Source organism: Podarcis pityusensis (assembly GCF_964106645.2).
Source record: "Podarcis pityusensis genome assembly, chromosome: 16".
Lineage (NCBI taxonomy): Eukaryota > Metazoa > Chordata > Lepidosauria > Squamata > Lacertidae > Podarcis > Podarcis pityusensis.
The window spans coordinates 37,504,628-37,524,145 of record NC_138041.1 but is presented as its reverse complement, the minus strand read 5'-3'; the positions used below and the strand labels follow the sequence as shown (position 1 = coordinate 37,524,145).

General features: G+C 46.7%; 2 protein-coding genes across 3 annotated transcripts in view; both read left to right on the top strand.

Moving 5' to 3' along the window:
• The window catches only part of CFAP251 (cilia and flagella associated protein 251), a 38,067-nt gene extending 25,909 nt beyond the window's left edge, over positions 1-12,158 (top strand). For both annotated transcript variants that reach the window (XM_080985068.1, XM_080985069.1), the window contains exons 18-22: positions 4,223-4,313; positions 6,285-6,428; positions 9,665-9,893; positions 9,984-10,085; positions 11,920-12,158. In XM_080985068.1, coding sequence (XP_080841194.1) covers positions 4,223-4,313; positions 6,285-6,428; positions 9,665-9,893; positions 9,984-10,085; positions 11,920-12,089 — 736 coding nt within the window. In that variant the 3' untranslated portion in view covers positions 12,090-12,158. The remainder of the gene's footprint in view (positions 1-4,222; positions 4,314-6,284; positions 6,429-9,664; positions 9,894-9,983; positions 10,086-11,919) is intronic.
• Positions 12,159-13,640: 1,482 nt separating this feature from the next.
• Positions 13,641-19,518, top strand: part of BCL7A (BAF chromatin remodeling complex subunit BCL7A) — a 28,603-nt gene continuing 22,725 nt past the window's right edge. The window contains exon 1 of the mRNA XM_080985378.1: positions 13,641-13,906. Coding sequence (XP_080841504.1) covers positions 13,815-13,906 — 92 coding nt within the window. The 5' untranslated portion in view covers positions 13,641-13,814. The remainder of the gene's footprint in view (positions 13,907-19,518) is intronic.

The window sequence follows — 19,518 nt, the reverse complement described above, 5'->3', positions numbered from 1 at the left end:
GTGGGACTTAACTAATTCACACTTATCGAAACACAGCCATCCTTAGGAATTTTCACTTCTCCAAATTTTGCAGTGCAGTTCTACAGCCAAGTAATGTGCACAAAAATGTAAACACAAGGGGAACGTGTGCATTAAAATACATGTCTTAATTAAAATACATATATTAATTTCAGTTAGAGGGAAGTGCTTAGCCTAAGTGTATTTATTAGAAGAAATCCACAAGAAATGCTGATGAGGACTTAAAAAATTATTTTAATGCAAACTGATGTGGAAATGTGGAGAAGTGAACTTATATTTGAAAAATGAGAAACTGGGAGAAATTGAGATGAAATTGAATTGTCCCTCCCCCCACCTGAGAGTGCTCTTGAGTGTGGGTAAAAGGCATTATCCCAAACTTTCTAGGATGCAGGGCTGGCCCTATCTATTTACTTACTTGTTTGTTTATTAAATGTATATACAGTCATACCTCGAGTTGAATGTGCTTCATGTTGAGCGCATTCAAGTTGCGCTCCGTGGCAACCCGGAAGTAACAGAGCGCGTTACTTCCGGGTTTCACCGCATGCGCAGACGCTCAAAATGACATCACGCACTTTCGCGGAAGTGGCGAAACGTGACACGTGCAGACACACCGTCGCATCTTGCGTTCCATCCGGGATACGAACGGGGCTCTGGAATAGATCCCGCATCCCGAGGTACTACTGTACTGCCCTTCATCCTAAGATCTCCTCAGGGCAGTTCACAGAATAAAATACAACAACAACCCTACCATTAGGCAAAGTGAGGTGGCTGCCTCAGGCCGTGGGGGCAGCCCCCTTGCTGTTTCTTTCCTGAGCCTCTACTCCTGTACCCGCCTGCTGGAGGACAAAGCTGTGTATGGTCTCTCCTTCCCCCACATCATGAACCTGCTGTCCTTCAGCGCAGGGGAAACCCTCTCGTTGGTAGAACTGAAGTCGGATTCCCTTGCCAGTCCAGTCGCCACTTAAATGGATCTCAAGTAGCAAGGCTAAGAAGGGTGCTTATCCGCCTGAGATTTTGGAGAGTTGCTATTAGAGAACATGGGCCCCAGCGGCATAGCAAGACCCTTTTTGGGGCACCGCTGGGCCTGCAGGGAGCCCGAGTTGCCACATCCCTCCCAGGCACCTTCCTGCTGGAGGGCACTCAGGAGGGACACGGCAGCTTGGGCCCAGTGCTGCCCAGGACGACCCACCCCTTGCGCATCCCCTAGCTATGGATAGGTGGTAGCTGAAAGCACTGCAGGAACTGTAGGATATTTTCAGCAGGTTGTGTGTGCTATGCCCGGGCATTCTGGGGTGTGTTTTTTTGTAGGGGGTGTTCAAATGCTTGTCACTTGGGGTGGGAGTGGGGTAAAAATGCTCCCCATGACACTCCTGGCAGTCAGCTGTGGGGCCACTGCTATAGGGTAGAGGTGGGGAACTTGTGGCTCCCGATAGGTGGTTGGTCAACATGGCCAGTCGCCAGGGGTCATGGGAACTGAAGTCCCGCAACATCTGAAGGGCCACAGGTTCCCTCTCTGCACCCTGCTTTAGGGCATCTGGCTAACTAGCATCAGAGCAAGCAGAAAAAATACAATTGCAGTGGGACAGCTGTACTAGTAATATTTTCTCCACGCAGGTGCATACATGCACACTCTTTGTCTATGTGACTTAATCGGTTGGAGGTCCAGCCTGAGCAAGATTTAAACGAAGGCACTAGAATATAAATGATCCTTCTTTGTAATTGTTGGCTGGAGTCCAGGCAGTTTTGAACAGCTTTGTAGTTTGTTTATGGAGGAAGGAGCTTTATGAGCTAATTAGTGGTTTACTGCTGCCTTTGGCATCTTCTGTGTGTCTGCAATATTTAATGTCCAAGTTTAACTTAATTATATAGAGAAGCATCAAGCGTTTTGATCGCAGAAGGCACAGCCACATCCAGGGTGCAGGCGCATGGATCAAAATTTATGCTGCTCTTTGAGGCTGAAGCAAGAGGAAATATTGGAAATCATTCTGTGCATGCATGACACCAAGCTGTGGTTTGTTTTAACTATAGTTTGTTCAACAAGCTGCAGACCTTCACGCAGGTGGGCAAAGGTTTCTTTCCCCAAAGCATGGTTTGTTTTCCAGCTTGGCAAATGTCTGGGATGGGGCACTAACCAAACCATGGTAATCATGGCTGTTAGTTAAGCGTGGGCAGGACTGGAACGACAACATATTGATAAGGAGAATAAATTTACAATAAAGCAAGGCAAAATACCATTGCAATTACAAAGTGTAGAACTTCAGCAAGGCTTGCAAACAACCATACAAAAATAATTTGTAAGCCTTGCTGCAATTTACACTTTGTAATTGCAATGATTTTTTTTGTCTAACTTGAGCTAATGCTGAGACCATGTGCTGATTTATTGAATGAAGCTTTTGGGTTTCCTGAAGCGAAGAGTGAGAGCCAGGACAAGTGGGTTCAGGCTGACCAGAATATGCGTCCTTGAACTCTGGTCATGCTCTCGCTTGTCTGGATGGAGGGTAGAGAGGGACGTGTGTTTGTGTAGGAACCAGACTACTAAGGTAAAACCCACATTTATTGCTTCACCCACTTCTGCATCTGGCCCACTGGAGGTTGTTCAGAAGTGGATGTGGCCCTTGGGCTGGAAAACATCCTCCATCCCTGCTATATTCAATCATGCTGGGATATGCAGGGATTTTAGTTGCACAGAACTCCTCATCAGGTGGTGAGGGGGATATGAAGCACTCTTCAAGCAGCCCAGGCTCCACCCCGGTTCAGTTATCACCTTTTCATTAGTGTCTCCAGTGAGATGCTCAGATGCAAAGAAGGCAGCGCGAACTGGATTCTTGCCTTGGCTCCTGCAGGGATGGGCTTGGAGGCTGAAGGATTAAATTAAATTAAATTGAACTGCGGGAATTGAGGGCTTTCATTATTTCTGTGTGAGATGTGTGTGTGTGTAATGCCTAGAGTGAGACATGTGGACTCTTTTATATATTTATTTTTTTGTGTCTTATGGGGGTGAGGGATTGCTATTTCATGTGCTCAGACCAGAAGGGGAGGAGGGAAGCACACAGCTGGAAAATACAAAATCAGCACAAAACTATCCTATGCCCCCAGCCTCCTTGGAAATACTACCTGTAGCAAGCAATCAGAAGCTTCTGTTTTTGTTGTGATTGTCAGTATGTTTTTAATAGATCATATATACGTGTGTACAGATGTCTCCCCACATACATGCGTTCAACTTGCGTGCAACCTCCTTCTATGTGTGGTGCTGGGAAATAAATAAATAAATTGATTTAAATTGCGAAAAGGTGTGAAAAGGGCAAAAACGGTCCAGAAAGAGGGGGGAAACTGCAAAAACCGTGGGAAAAGAGCTAGCAATCCCAGGAGCCTTTGTAACTATAATCCTATTGTGGCCTTGCACCAACCTCTGAGACATGTGGAAAGTTGGAGTTTGTGAAATGAGGTTTGGAGGGAGCGATTATGGTGGAGTTTGGAAGATTTTTGTAGATTTCCAGAGGTCTGGATGAGGTTCTCCACTTTATGCGATTTCACGTACATGTGTCTGACATCGTACACCCAGGGGGTGTGCAGCTGCCCCCCTAAATCAAGTACCAGGAAGGCGAGAGGACTCCCACAGCTCCCACATGGCCCAGCTCTCCTGGAACAAGGGTTCAAGTCCCACCTAGGGGTGGCAAGACTCTTTTGCCAAGCAGCCAAGGGGAGGGCCGGGAGAGGCAACAATCACTGCATTGGTCATGTGGTCAGAAATGAGAAGATGGAGGTTCAAGCTCCCCCAGCTGGTAGAAAACAGCATGGTCCCACTCAGCTTTTGAATGCGTGGCAACAAAGTAAAAGGGGTGGAAACTGGGCCCATTCTGGGGCTGGTGCAGAATTCCGCCCTCAACAGGGTGTGGATTGAAGGGGTAGAAGATTCAGCGTGGTGGTGCTCCTCCCCATCGTTTTCAGCGGTTCCACCTGTATATTTGATGTATTCTGCTGGCATGTCCGTCATGCTTATGGTACCGGTATATCTCAAAGCTCCTCCTCATACAGCAAAACTCAAGTATAGGATTGCACCCTTTAGGCTTTTTTGGAATTGCACAGGATAATTTTAATTTTAAGGACCTGTTTTTCAGTGCAGTAGGTGGCAGGGGCAATGGGATGTGTGGGGCTCCTGTCTCACCCCTCTCCTCCGGACATGTCTTTGTTGCTCTCCTCCTAGTGCTCTGGAAGCAGCTTCTTTTCTGGGGGGTGAAGATTTGATCCCATTCTACAACCTTCTGGAAGGTGGCAGAGAGGGCGAGTTTTTCAAGGTAAGACTTGCATGCTTTCCTTATTTATAGCTTTGCTCCTCTGCCTTTCCGCGTCCACACCCTCAAGGCAGCTTACAATAAGTCGATAAATGAAATACATGTCACCAAAAAGCAGCAGTAGAACCACATAGATAAAAAGTGACAGAGTCCAGCATCAGCCCAAGATGCAATGCTGCCTGAAGCAACTCGTTCCATGCAGAGAAGCTGACTGGACTGGTGGCTGAATCTTATCCCAGTGCTCCAACCCCTTCCTTTGGCTTCCTGACCCCATCCATGCGCCTGCTGCTTCACCCTGGAGAGGGCCAGCCCTGGTGAGGCAGCAGGTGAAAGCAGCAGTCAGAAATAAGGAAAAGGACTGTGACTATAATTAAAGCAGAAAATAAACTTCGCCTGACCCCTTAACGCTAACGGAAGTGGTACCAAGCAAACTTATCTGGGAAGAGCTTCCTGCAGTTTGTGCACTACTGTAGAGAAAACTCTCCGGCAGCCACCTTCCTAAGCTCAGAAGACAGGTATACACAGATATAGGCTTTTGTAAAAGGTAAAGGGACCCCCGACCATTAGGTCCAGTCGTGGCCGACTCTGGGGTTGCGGCACTCATCTCGCTTTATTGGCCAAGGGAGCCGGCATACAGCTTCCGGGTTATGTGGCCAGCATGACTAAGCCGCTTCTGGCGAACCAGAGCAGCGCACAGAAACGCCGTTTACCTTCCCGCCGGAGCGGTACCTATTTATCTACTTGCACTTTGACGTGCTTTTGAACTGCTAGGTTGGCAGGAGCAGGGACAGAGCAACAGGAGCTCACCCCGTCGCCTTCTGATCGGCAAGTCCTAGGCTCTGTGGTTTAACCCACAGCGCCACCCACGTCCCTGACGAAGTTCCTAATCAGTGGGAAGCTTCATTGAAAGAAAGTGCTCCTTTAGATACCTCACCCCCCCCCCCATATTGTTTCCCATTTTAAAGTTCAAAAGATATCAGAGGAGCCTGGCTCCTGGAGAAGACCCAAGGCACATCCTGTTCTCAAAGGAGCCAACCAGATGCTCGTTATGGGAAGCCCAAAAGCGAAGCAGAAGCACAATGGCACTCTTCCTTCTCATGTTCTCCAGCAACTGATATTCAGAGGCTGTCTCAGATACTGGAGGCACTATTGTATTTCAAATCGTGCTTCCAGTGAATGCTGGAGTAATATGTTCCTTGCTGCTGGGTCCCACTAGCAAGCCACATTCTGCACCAGTTTCCAAATGCTTTTCAAAGGCAGCCCCATGTTTCACCTCCCCCAGATCCAAGTGCCCCATTGAAGGACCCCAGAACCCTGGAGCCAGGACTGTTTCAAGATCCAGCCATTATTGCATATCCAGTTGGTTGCTTTGCACATGGGGTCATTGCATTTTACCATTTATACTTGATCCCTTCCCCCCAACTACATGTTTTTTAAAAGATGAAACATGAACCGAATGTCGGGGTGCAAGTTTAAAGGAAATGGCTATTAATGATATCATTTATCTAGCTATCTAATTCATCACCTTTTGGGTTTTCCATGCCACAAAACTCCGTGTGCCTTTTTCATAAAATCCCAAAGCTGGAAAGGATCTCAAAGATCATCTAGTTGACACCCACAGACCGCTGCTGATGCAGGAAACCCATTACTACACAATCCCTAATTGGGGGCCATTGCGCTTAAAAGCTTCTGAAAAAGAAAGTTGGCCATCTTCTATGGCAGTGTGTCGAACAACTCATGAAGCCAGGAAATCCTTCAAAATGTTAGTCTAATCCCAATCTGAGCTGATTGGTTCCATTCCTACCCTCTGGAGCAAGAGAAAAGAAATCTGCTCCATTATGTATGTGGCAGTAAATGAATATTTGAAGGTGGCTACCCTGTTACCTCTCTTAACCATGTGCTCTCCAGGCTGAACAGACTCTGCTCCCTCACCTTCTCCTCATGGGCTGTGTATTACATTTCCCCCTCCTCCAGGAGCTGGAAGACTATTTTTATTATGCTCAGCTGCGTCATCAAGGTATCGACACCATGGAACCCAGAAAGGTGTCCACACACATCCCTTTGGAGCAAATCCCTTTTGTCATGCGCGCCATGGGCTTCTACCCATCTGAGGAACAGGTCAGTATTACTACGGGGGAGAGTTGCACAAACCTGTACGTAGGAGCAGAATGGAAGAATCCGTCCATTTTGGTTCTCTCCCCACACAATGCCCCCCCCCATGTTGGGCGCAACTCGGTGTCACTGTGTCCTGACGTTGCGGGGCGTGCTGGGCACCCACCGTGTGGGGCCTAAGTTTTGGCACCCCTATTTTGGGGGGTGTATTATATATGGGGAAATGGCTTGCAAAAAATTGTAAAGCATGAAAAATATCCTATTAAAATATGTATACGATCAGAAATTTGCACTAAATTTCTCAACGTATACATACATATACTGACAGTAGTCAGAAACGTTGAGAGCTGAAGACTGGGGAAATGATTCATATAAGGGCCCTGTGCTGGTTTCCTGCCGTAAATTCCACCATTCCAGCTACCGCATTTTTCGCTCTATAGGACGTACCTGACCATAGGACACACCTTGTTTTAGAATGGGAGAACAAGGGAAAAAAAATCTCCCCCTCTCTGCGCCGCGCCCCTTCAGCGAAGCAGCAGGAGAAACGGAGCCCCTTCCATTTTTCCTCCCACTTCGCTGAAGGGGCGCTGCGCAGCTCTCCCTCTCCCACATTGCCTTTGCCTTCAGTGAAGGCAACCCGAAGCCTCTGGAGCGCAGTGGGAGTTCCCGCTGCGCTCTGGAGGCTTCAGACGGCTATCTTTGAAGCCTGAAGAGCGAGAGGGGTCGGTGCGCATCGACCAGGCTTCAGTGAAGGCAACCTGAAGCCTCTGGAGCACGGCGGGAGCGCTCCCACTGCGCTGCGGAGGCTTTGCGTTGCTATCGCTGAAGCCAAGGAGCCTGCATTCGCTCCATAGGACTCACACACATTTCCCCTTAATTTTTGGAGGGGAAAATGTGCATCTTATAGAGTGAAAAATATGGTATATGCCACCAAAGGTACTGTTCAGGTACTGCAAGCAGTGGTGATTGCAGTGCTTTTTTTCTGGGGGTACTCAAGGGTGCGCAGTACTGGTACCTTCCCCACCCCCCAGTGCTAAAAGTGTGGCACTTACTGCAACACTTCATGCTGAGTACTGACAACTTTTTTCCTTAAAAAAAGAGTACTGAGTGGTTGGATATATTTTTGATGTGAAATTGGCGCAGATACCTGCCATCTCAAGGTAGGGCTGAAAGAGACAAACCCAGAGAGCCACTGCCAGTCAGTGTAGACAGTACTGAGCTAGATGGACCAACGGTCTGATTCTGCATAAAGCAGCAGCTTATGTTCTGAGCCAGATGGCACTGCATTGAAGAGAAGGGGTTTCCAGGGAGACCCAGAAGCTCCCTTTGTAGGTTTTCTTGTGCATGCCTATTTTTTCAGAGCAATCCTATAGGCAGTTGCTCAGAAGCAATGAAAGTGTGCGTCAATGATTGCAGCTGTATCTCTTCTGTCACTTAGGGATGGCGGAAACCACCAAAGGGCGTTGTTGGCGGGTAGTCCTGAGGGTGGGAGAGACAGGGACAGAGCAGAAATAGTAGCAAAACAAGGTGCACGTTGTGGAAGCCCCACTGAGCCAAAAGTTTCCTTGTTTCAGGATTGCACAGGGCTGTGGAGACAGTTCAGCCCAAGCAGCATCTTCCTTTTGCAGCCTCTGTGTGTGCTTTGAAGAGAAGGTGCCTGTTGGTGGCAGAAGGACAGGAAAAGCTCTTCAAGGGTGACCAAACATGTAGCCCAGTTCCCTGCGCATTGTAGCGTAGCGGGGAAGGTTCATGGCCTACTTCCCTCTGCTGAGCAGAAATGCGCAGGCACAATAAGAACAGCGCTGGAGCTGCCCCACTTTTATGAAACAGCCAGAGGGTGTGAAAAGAGAACCAGCTCTTCTCCCCACCTCACTAATCCTTTGCGACTCCTTTCCCCCTATGCATGCCATATCCTTGGGGAAATGCTTCTTGGGGATGATGAGGGTCGTGAAGAGAAACTGATATTTCTAATTTTATGGCGGGAGCAGTAATTATTATAATAGCCTTGCAAGTGACGTCACTTCTCTTCTTCCTTCTCATTCATAAATCTATTTTCACTCCTAACAGAATCTGTGTTATCAGGACCAGATCTGATTATCTGGTATCTGTGGCTGGTAAATCACCACCTCTGTTTTTCCTTTCCAGGAGGTTTTTATTGAGGGGTGTGTGCATTTATTTATTTATTTGGTTTCTTAAAACGTATATGCCACATGGTTGTGAAAAACATCAAATTGGTTGTGTTTTTTTTAAAGAAATGCACATCAACTTTCCACATATCTGGGGAAGCTTCTCTAAACAAAAAGGTTTTTAGCAGGTACTGAAAAGAGTCTAGTGACAGTGCCTGCCTGATGTCAATATGCAGGGGGTCCCAAAATGTAGGTGCTGCCACACTAGAATTTGGATTCCTTATAAATTCAGAACATCTGTAACAGTGCCAGTTCTGCAGATTGAAGGAGTTGAGTGGGCATATAGCGGGTTACTAGAGAGAAGCAATTCTTCAGCTTCTACCCCAATACCCAAGTTTCTAAAAGTTAAATCTCTAGTTGGGGAAGGTTCATCATTCTCTAGGGTTCATGCCTGTTAATGCATGTACATGACTTCCAAGCTTGCATCCCCTTGAGCTCTTTAACACTGCTGAAGTATGGTTTCCCCACAATTATCTGGAAGCAGAATTAAAACAGAGGTTCCACACAGCATTTGCTTGTTCCTATACCGTAATATTAAACCATGGTTTAGTTTTATGTCTGAAAAAGGCCGTTTGTGCAAACAATGCTTTGTATGGTTTTTCTGCTTTTCTGGACAATTCTCAGATGCTGCTCCAAACAGTGGCCCACAAGCGTGGAGCAACATTAGAAACAATGGTCTGTCAATTCAGATGTAACAGCAAACCAATTTGCTTAAACTGAACTGTATTGTATTTGTATATTTTACTGATTTTGTAAACCACCCAGCAGACTTTGGTACACAGATGGCATAGAAACGGAACAAATATATATTTGGACATCATTGCAAACAGCGGCAGCCAAATGGGTAAGACTCAGAGGGAACATCATGCAAACCATTTATTCCCAATCCTTCTGAGCATGGGTTGGAGGGCTGGGAAATGTGACCTCTCTAGGCGGCAAAGTGTTCCTTTTTCAGTGGCCATGAAATGTCTTTTATTGTTGCCTTGGCGCAGAATGTCAAAGCATTCCAGTGGCGTCAGTATCTCCGTTTACAAAGGCACATTTTTATTCCTTTAGATTGAAGACATGCTAAATGAAGTCAAATTCAGTGAATATCTGGAGACGGGCATGCAAGTTACCGACATCAATTTAGGCGACTTTATCAAGCTGTATGTGAATCACCGGCCTGCCTTTGGGCTCTCACTAAAAGAAATAGAAAATGCCTTCCAAGTGCTGGGCTATGAGAATGAGAACAGCGAGGTGGCCATTAGCAGGGATGAACTGCTGCTGCTGCTACAACAGAGAGGTGGGCCTCAACCCAGAGGAGGGCAGCATTGGCCCCAAAACGGATTTGTCACAAAGCTAACAGGTTGTGTTTTTACCTTATTTGACCCAGGAGAGCATTTCACAGAAGAGGAGCTAGCAGAGTGCCTCACCACTTTGCTGGGCGCAAATCCTGAGGGGGGCCGCTCGGAGGTTGGCACCTACGACGCTACAGGTACTTGGCTACAGCAGTGGCGGAGGAACCCTCTCTGGCTCCTGGGGCAGGGCAGCCTGTACGGAGTGCGCATGTGTGGCACCCCGCACGTGTGCACTCCGTACAGAATGCCGCACATGTGCAGTTTGTACGGGATGCCACACTCCTTACGGGTTGCCCTAAGAATAATTTTTTTATTAACCGACCAATCACATCAAATCAAATCAAATTACATAAATTCCAAATTACACAGCCGAATTTTAAATTTTTGTTGGGGGTACCCATATTTCAAGTTCCGAAGGGGATCCAAAACTTCTTGCTCCTTACTGCTGTTTTAATGTCCACAAATCTAACCTTATGATGTTCACAGTACTATCCAGTCCTTTCTTATTGTTTTTCCACATCTCTTGTTGTTAATTTCATATATTTTTCCTTTCTCTTTGTGACCTCTGATAGTCTCCGCAAGCTGGTTAGAACATTTTGTAATCCTGCGTGGATATTTTTTTTTTTATCCAGTAGCCATATCCAGACGTTTTCCATATAACATCACTTCCATACATCAAAACAGTCTTAGCGTCATTAATCTTCACCAATCTGCCTCCTTTCTCAAAACCTCTGAGGAGATTCACCAGGAATGCAGTCTGAAAACAAGTCCGTTCTTCCTCCCGGCTATAAATCCTTTGGCAAGATGGTGACTCCGAATTAATTGCTGCGCCATTCCAAAAGCTCTTATTGCTTCTCGATCTCCATAAAGCATACTTTTGGTTAAAGTTTATCTCCACACAGACCTTAATCATCCTGCTTGGGTCAGTTCAACCGACGATTCTAATGAGGAGGGGTTCTTGTAAATCACATAGAAGGAAAGTAAAAAAGGTCCCCCCCCCCATTCAGTCCCGTTGTCAACATACCCAGCCTTTGGTGTATCTTCATCGTAAAATATTCCTGTTTCTCCAACCCGTCGTCTTCTTTTGCAGAGGTCACTTAAATTAGCAGACTTCACTCCCCTTCTTCACTTGAAATATGTGCATTTGCTTCTTTTGTAATTAATTATTCCAAATTGCTGCAGCTAGTGCGCGATCAGAGACAGCGTCCAGGAGAGCCGAGGTCCACATGGGGGCATTCTGCCTAGGGCCCTCACCCCCTTCTTTCGAATTAGGGGGTGATTTATGGGCACAGCAGGCAAGGGCAGTGTTCCTCATTTCCTTGGGGCAACAAGGGAGGCTGCCTACTCCCATAACAGCCTCTTAATTACCCCGTGTGGGTCGGAGAGATGGTATTGTCGGCCATCTTCCAATGCGCCCCCTAGTGCCCCCCCTCCTTACGGGTTGCCGCTCATGCTGTATGGGCTGCCGCACATGCTGTTTAGGTTGCATAGGCTGCTGCACATGCACAGTCCATACGGGCTGCCGCTTGCACGGTGTCCATATGGGCTGCCACTTGCATGGCAACAGTATGGAGTGCGCATGTGTGGCAGCCCGTATGGGGTGCTGCACATGCGCACTCTGTACAGGCTGCTGCTCGTGCGGTATCCTGTACGGACTGTGCATGTGCGGCATCCTGTACGGACTGTGCATGTGCTGCATCCTGTACGGCCACCGCACATGCACAGTCTGTACGACCGCTCTACAGCTGGGGGGAGGCAGGGGCCATCTTGTCACCCCCCTCCACCCCCCACTTTGTACCTCCCTGGGGTTCACTTACTGTGAAAACATCAGCAAAATGACAACTAATAACCTAGAATGATGTGTATGCAGCCTAGTGTAAGCTGTTGAGGGGAGAGCCCAGTGCAGATGCAACATCATTATCTCCGTTGTCCTGAATCCTAACATCCATTTCAATGCCCCTCGCCTTTCAGGTGCAGATGCCTTTATTGAGGAAGAAATTCCAGAGGAAATCACAGCGATGCACTTCATAACAGACATTCTTGACTTACCAATTCCTGAGCCGAGACTGACAGAGACGGAAACAACAAAGACCACAAATGAACCTGAATCTGGGAGCAGCACTCTGATCATTAAATCTTAATGGCCTCTGATTGTTCTTAAGCCTTAAAAAGAAAACACATTGCTGCATTAAAAAAAATATTTTTTTGCATCCCTTTAGAAATTGTATTTTCTTTTGAAATAAAAATTATCAGAGCCAGGGTCATGGAAGATGAAGGATTCTTTCTGGGGATAACAGAATAAATGATGGCAAGGAGGGATCTGCAGTCCATGATAGGAACAGAGGTGGTAAGGGAACACCTAGCTGCATCACGCTCTTGACTCATGTTAAGATTGTGGTCCACCAAGACCCCTCGGTCCCTTTCACGTGCACTGCTAGTAAGCCAGGTGTCCTTTGCCCTATATTTGTGCATCTGGTTCTTTCTGCCTAAGTGCAGAACCCTACATTTGTCCCTCATGAAATTCATTTTGTTACTTTGGGTCCAGTCCTCCAATCTGGGTCATTTTGAATTCTGATTCTGTCTAAGGCATTAGCTATGCACCCCAAGCTTGGCATTATCTGCAAAATTGATGAGCATACCCTCAATTCCTTCATCCAAGTCATTTATAAAGACGTAGAACAACAACAGGCCCAGGAAAGAATCCTGTGGCATCCCACTGGTCACTTTTCCCCAGGATGACAAGGAACCATGAATGAGCCTAGGTTAGCGGGTGCAAAATACTTGCCTGGCCCTGGCAAACCATGCTACACCACTGCCTCAAAGGACACAGTTAATCTGCATACTTATTAAACTGACTTGACAAGCAGTTTCTATACAGCACAAATCTCCCAGATCTAGGCATTATTTTAGTTCATTCATCAGCTACCTTCCGTACAACAATCTTAAAGCAATGATGTATATAACAAGAAACTGTTAGTGAAAAACAAAAAATTCAGTAGGATACAGGGACAATGCAAAGTGCATTTAAAAGCGAAACAGGCACCACATGAAGCAGCCCCTTGTCCTAAACCCGCTTCGAGACTGTCCGTGTTTGTGTTTTACAATCAAGCTGCGTATAAATTTTATGAAGGAAATAAATAAATTCTGAGGTAAACTCATCCAGCTGGAAGAAGCCAGGTGGGACACAAAAGGGGTGGGGGGCGGGAGGAAACCCCCAAGCGCAGGCATAGGCAAACTCGGCCCTCCAGATGTTTTGGGACTACAACTCCCATCATCCCTAGCTAACAGGACGCAGTGGTCAGGGATGATGGGAATTGTAGTCCCAAAACATCTGGAGGGCCGAGTTTGCTTATGCCTGCCCCAGTGTTTCGGAGGAAAGCGCAGGCATCGCCGCGTCCGGCCAAGAGCGCTCGCCTCACGCCAAACTGCGGCGCAGCGCCGCTTCCCTCAGAGGACAAAAGCGCGGGAACGCCCCCCCCCTCCGCCCCAGCCGCGTTCCCGCCCCCCTCGCCTCGGGGTGGAGCTAAGGGCGCGCGTCCGCCGGGCTGGCGCCTGCGCAGTGCCCCGCTCGGCTCGCCTCCTCCTCCTCCTCCTCCCCCCTCCCTCCGGGGCGGAGCCAGCGAAGGCTCCTCCGTCGTGCGTGCGTGCGTGCGTGCGTGCGGGGGCGCTGCCGCGGAGCGAGCCGAGCGAGGACGGAGCTGCCTCCGCCTCCTCCGCCTCCTCCTCCCGCTCCCAGCCTCTGCCGGTGCGGGCCCAGCAGTGCGAGAGGGAGCGAGCGAGCGCGGGAGGGGGCGCGCCAGCCAGCCAGCCAGCCAGCCGGAGTCCGGGCTCTCCCTCGCGGCGGCGGCGGCGGCGGCGGCGGCAGCATGTCGGGCCGGTCGGTGCGGGCCGAGACCCGCAGCCGCGCCAAGGATGATATCAAGCGGGTGATGGCGGCCATCGAGAAAGTGCGCAAATGGTGAGCGAGGCTGAGCCGCGAGGAGGAGGAGGCTTTGTTTTTGTCTCGAGATTTATTTTTTTTAAGGGGGGGGGTGTGGGGTGAGGGAAGGAGAAAGGGGATAAAGGAAGAGGGGCGGCGAGGGGGTGTCGGCGCCCTCCCCCCTCCTTCCCTTCCCAGGCAGGCCAACATTTCTCCTTGCCTCCGAGTAGGTGGGTGGGAGTCCCATTGTGAAAACACCCACACCCACGCATGTGGCCTACTCATCTTTTCTCCCCCCCAATATGTCTTACCCCCCCTCCAACATGTCTTCTATCTCTCCCCTCCCTCAGTTTCCACCAGATACCCTTCAGGGCTTTCTCCTTTTCGCCCCTCCGCCCGCTCATTGTTGAACCCCCAGGCTCCCCCCTACCCAGTTCCTAGTACAGACCCCTTAGGGCTTTCCCTCCTGAGCCGCCTTCCTCCCACCCCATCTATTCCCCCCAAGGCAGCTTGGGGGCTCCTCCCACCTCCATCCTCTTGGGAGGCTTCTCCCCTCTTGCACATAAGTTGAGCACACACCGCAGCAGCGTCCCCACATCCTCAGGGCTTTTCTCCCATCTCCTTTTCCCTTGGCTTTCCCCCTTCGCCTCTTGGTGCTGTGCCCCTTATTGGTTGTCTTCTTTCTATAGATCCCCTAGAGTTGGTCAGTGAGACTCCCTCCAAGGCAGCCTTGCAGGCTTACTTCTTGGACCCCCTCCCCTTTGTTGTGGTCTTCCCCTTGTGGTCGGCTAGAAGTCCCCCAGGCACCTCTTTTTTCTTTTTTGGGTTCTTTTTCTGACTTCAGTTTCTTATGCATATATTTCTTTGTCCTTCTCTCTCTCCCCCCCCCCCAGTCCCTTGGGTTTTTTACCACCCCTTACCCTTGGATGGTTTTTGCTCAGCAACCCCACCCTCAACTCCTTCATAGAATGGCAAAGTAGACCGTGAGGGTCATCTAGTCCAACCCCCTGAAATGCAGGAATCTTTTGCCCAATGTGGGGTTCTCCAACCCACCACCCTGTGTTTTAAGAGTCTCATTCCCTACGGACTGAGCTATCCCTGTTCCTGTGTATCATATCTTAGTGCAATTTGGGTGCCTTTTCTTTTACAGATACCTGGGTCTTTCTCCTTACTAAATGCTTCCTATTTTCCTCCATTGTAATTATTTTAAGGTTTTCTTTACCCATATCTAGCCCCCCCCCCCAATTTTTCACTGTTAGATCTTCTTAAACCTCTCCCTGGGTCTTATGTATTTCCTTCCACCTGTCTCTCTTCTCTTCATTGCCCCTTTAGCCATAAACTCATTTGGCAAATGCGTTGGGATGGATTCCTTGGTTGGTCTCCATGCAAGCATTTTCTTCCTGTCAACTTTCTTCTTGTCCCCAAGTGATGCTTCCCACACCCACTGGCTGTGCGTGCTTCCTGTTGTGTGAGACAGATCAATATTCTCAACATTCCACATCCTGTTCGTCTGAATGTGGCAGGAGGCAGAGGAGGACTTCTCTCTCCAAACTCTTCTTTCCTCTTTGAACCCAATATGACCTCTTCCCCTCCCAACTGGCCCTTGACCTAGATTTGAAGCATTCTTAGACCAGTCATTCGATTTTTTATATATCTAGCCCAGGACAGGCTCTTCAGTGTCTTGGGCAGAGGTTTTTCCCCTGTAGTTGAGATCCTTTTAACTGGATAGAGACTGAATCTGGGGCCCGTGACTGTGCTGTAGCCTTTGCGGGTATCTCGTGAGCTCTTCTCCCTACCATGAATTTTACAGACACTCTTTACCATCACTTTGTTCAGTGTGTGTGCGCTACTGCTTTCTGTGGCTATTCACACAACATATTTCTTAGAATGTGCATGGCAGCACCTTCCCAATATCCTCTTGGTGAGCTGTCTCCTGCTTCACTGGGGGGGGGGGGCAGATCCCTCTTCTGCACACTCCAGTGATCATTTGCTGTTGTAGCTCCTTTTATCCTTGTGCACCTTCTTTCTGATACCCCCTGAAGTGTAGTACTGCTTTTGCTTGGCTCCCTTGTGCTTTTGTTTGGTTGGTGAGAAAGAGAACAATGTGCTTTGTGAATTGTGATCTGTGGGTATTTCCTTTTTTATTTTATTTTTAATTCAGAAGGGAGAGCATATTATGGTGAATAGGCAGGCATCAGAAGTGACTTGGACTTTCATCTTTCTTTCAAAATCCTCATGCACCTTTAAGTGTGAATGGTTGTTTTAAATGCTTTTCACACATTTCAGAGGAAAATCTTAAAAGTGATAATTCTTGAAATCCTAGGTAAAGTTTAGAATGCGTATGTGTTCTGATATTTTAATGGGAATGGGTCAACCAAATGAACGTATTTTAAAGATTTTTAGTTTTGTGCTACAAATCACATTGGTTCCAGCTTGTATTGTTTAATTCTAAAATCTGAGTGGAGCTATACAGGGAGGGTGTAATTGCTACTTGAATTTGTTTGAAATTATATAATTAAAGGTTGTAACCTTGGTAGAATTGCCCTCTTTTGTTAAATCTTTACAACGTTTTAGCATTTTATTCTTTTGTGGGGTTTTTGTGTAGTTTTTATTGTGGAAATCATTGTGGCACAGCTAAACAATACAGCGAAATGGTTATTGAAGCACAATAGGCAATCAGTGTGCAGTTTGGTATTTTTGGATCAGATAACATAGTATGAATGTAATTCAAGACAGGCTTATTTTGTAAAACAATGTGATTGAGTTTTTGTTACACCAATGCACAGCTCATAAAAAGCAGAAATCATTGGATTCAAGGGTTTTGTGTTGGATAAAATAGTTCTTCTATAGGTATATATTATAAACAAGCAGAATACAGAAAAATCAGTTAGTATCCTTCTTTTCTTCCCAGGGTGGATGTTTGCAGTTTTAAAAGCTGTGATGTTTGTGAGCAGTCCAGTTCAAATTGCAATGGGCAAATAGCTAAAAAGTGTCTTTTCTGATGCAGACTGAGAAGAGGAATTCAAAATAGAAACCCAAACCATTGTGTTGAAATGTCGAAACACTGCCAGCCTTGTAGTCTTTATGATAGTACAAAGTTCTAGGAATAATGCTTTTGTTGTGCGCTTAAGAAAATGCACTTCGCTGGCACGCACTTTTAGGAGCCTAACATAATGCAGGGAGAGATGGTGATGCTCATTGTCAGCATCATTGTAGCTGGGTGCTTGATGCTCCATTTGTTTTTTCAAGGCAAGTGTGCGTCTTGTTTCCTTTTGTCGTTCTTTGCCAAAGGTGTGGAGAAGAGAAAATTGGAGCCTTGCTTCTTGTTTAACAAATAAGTCAAGTGAAACTTTTTTGCCAGCATCTTCTGTTGTCATAGCAACTATGCACAGGTGATCACACTGGCTCATTCCTTCAAGAGCAGAGTGATGGGGAAAGCCATAGAAATTTTGCAGACTTCAATCCTGACATAGCAGCCTTCCAGTTGCTGTGGGAAACCTAGTCAGATCCTTAAAAGGATTGTTCATGTCACAAGTTTATGCAGATCTTGTTCTTCAGCTGAACAATGTAGGCCCCCCCCCTCTATTTTTTCCCATTGGGGAACAAGAACAAGAAGAAATGTACAAACCTTTACTAATGTACAGTGATAGGTTGTGGATATTTCTGTATTCTGAGATGAAAGATTGTTGGCATGAAATTTAATGTCTTTACATGCCTTCTGTGTGCTGCACTGTATTGAAGACTTCAAGCTTGCTATTGCTGAAGACACTTTGCGTGGTATGGCACTGGGTCCCAACATACGTTGGGCCTTCTCAGTAGTGGCCCCCGCCCTGTGGAACACCCTCCCATCAGATGTCAAGGAAATAAGCAGCTATCCTATTTTTAAAAGACATCTGAAGGCATCCCTGCTTAGGGAAGTTTTTAATATTTAATGCTGCATTGTTTTTAATATTCAGTTGGAAGCCGCCCAGAGTGGCAGGGGAAACTCAGCCAGATGGGCAGGGTATAAATAAATTATTATTATTATTATTATTATTATTATTATTATACGTTGGGTACAGTTCTGTGCATGCATGCACATGTGCGCGCGTGTATGCAGAATGAGAGAGAGAGATGGTGCTGGAGGAAGAAAAACCCGCCTGAAGCAGTCATGGGAAAATAGCAAAATAGACCAGGCATATACATATATCTCTCACTGGAAGGTTGTTGCAGGCAAAATGTTCTACAAAAAGTTATTCCATTGCTGTTACCAAGTGTGATTAATGAATGCTGGCAAACTTGGGGAACCCAGTAGTTTCAGCAGTCATTGGCTACCTTTGATGGTTCAGGTGTCTGGATCGCTCTCTGCATTCATTCAGTCCTAAACCGTTGAGAACAGACTGGTCCTTCTCAATCAGCCTGACTACTGACACTGGTTTCTTCAGCCTCCAGTCAAACATCTGCTTGAGACAGAAAGGTTTATTGTTCAGTATTCATGTGGTTTGATGGTGTTGATTGTATGTGGCTTGATGATTAGAGAAATATTTTTTTCCTTCTGAGGCACCTGGATTTCTGCTTGTTCAAGGTGTGCATCTGTGTCGGCGATGCAGCCTTCTGTTTATCAGATGGATACGCTATACCTTTGAAAACTCTAAAGTCGTATCTTAGGCATGAGGTTAAATAGGGCCTTGAAGGCAACCTATGATGAAAATGATTTATTTCCGTGCCAAAGCCTGTTGAGTATTTCTCATGTGTATGTGTTATGTTCACCTTTTTATTTGATTATGTATATGCATGGTGCAGGCCAGAGAAACCAGGTGATCCTATTACTAGTAGAAATAGTTGTGTTTAACAATGTGCTTAATCATATTGATATGAGTGATTCTTAGGCATATCTAATTTACTCTGGCTTGTGTCCATAACCAATTTGTAGAAGGATTTTTATATTAATCTACCTTTTGCTTAGGTCCATATTAAGATAATGTGTTAAACCAGAAAAGTATGTTGCTTTTTATGCATAACTGAACTTGAGATTAAAACATGCCCCGATTTTAAAGAAGCTTAATTTGACCAAGATGTGAAAACTTATTGGGCTAGTCTGCTGAAATGGTGTGGTGCAGTTAGCCAGATCTATGGGGGTCAGTTTCTGTGCAAAAGAGGTGCAACCCGATCTGTTTGCACTGCTGCATACCTAATCCTAGTGCACCCCCCAAAATCTTTATCCACAAGTGTAGCAGTCCCTGACCCTAGTTTGCCTCTTCCAGCGTCCCTGGAAGAAAACAAATGTCATTGTGCCCCCTTATAGGCCATTCACAACACAATAGAGAAAGGTCGAGATAAACTAAGAAACAGAGGTACTACTGCCAAGTGAAATGCTTACAGGGAGGAAAAAATATTAGAAAGTGTTAATTTTAAAATACTGATGGTGATGGTAGGTAAAAAGAAGAAATACCCATCTTAAGTAGTCATGGGAAATAGTAAAACAGATCAGATAGCAGCCTATGTAAAGTAGAATCCTAATCCTGCTCAAAGAAACTGCTGATTTTCCCTGTTTTTTCTTTATTATTCAAGATTACAGAAGGCATATGCGTCCCTAAGTATCATTCATACGAATTATAATCCATATTGCGCTGAGCAAGCCCTATTCCATGCATACTACCCCATGCAGATTT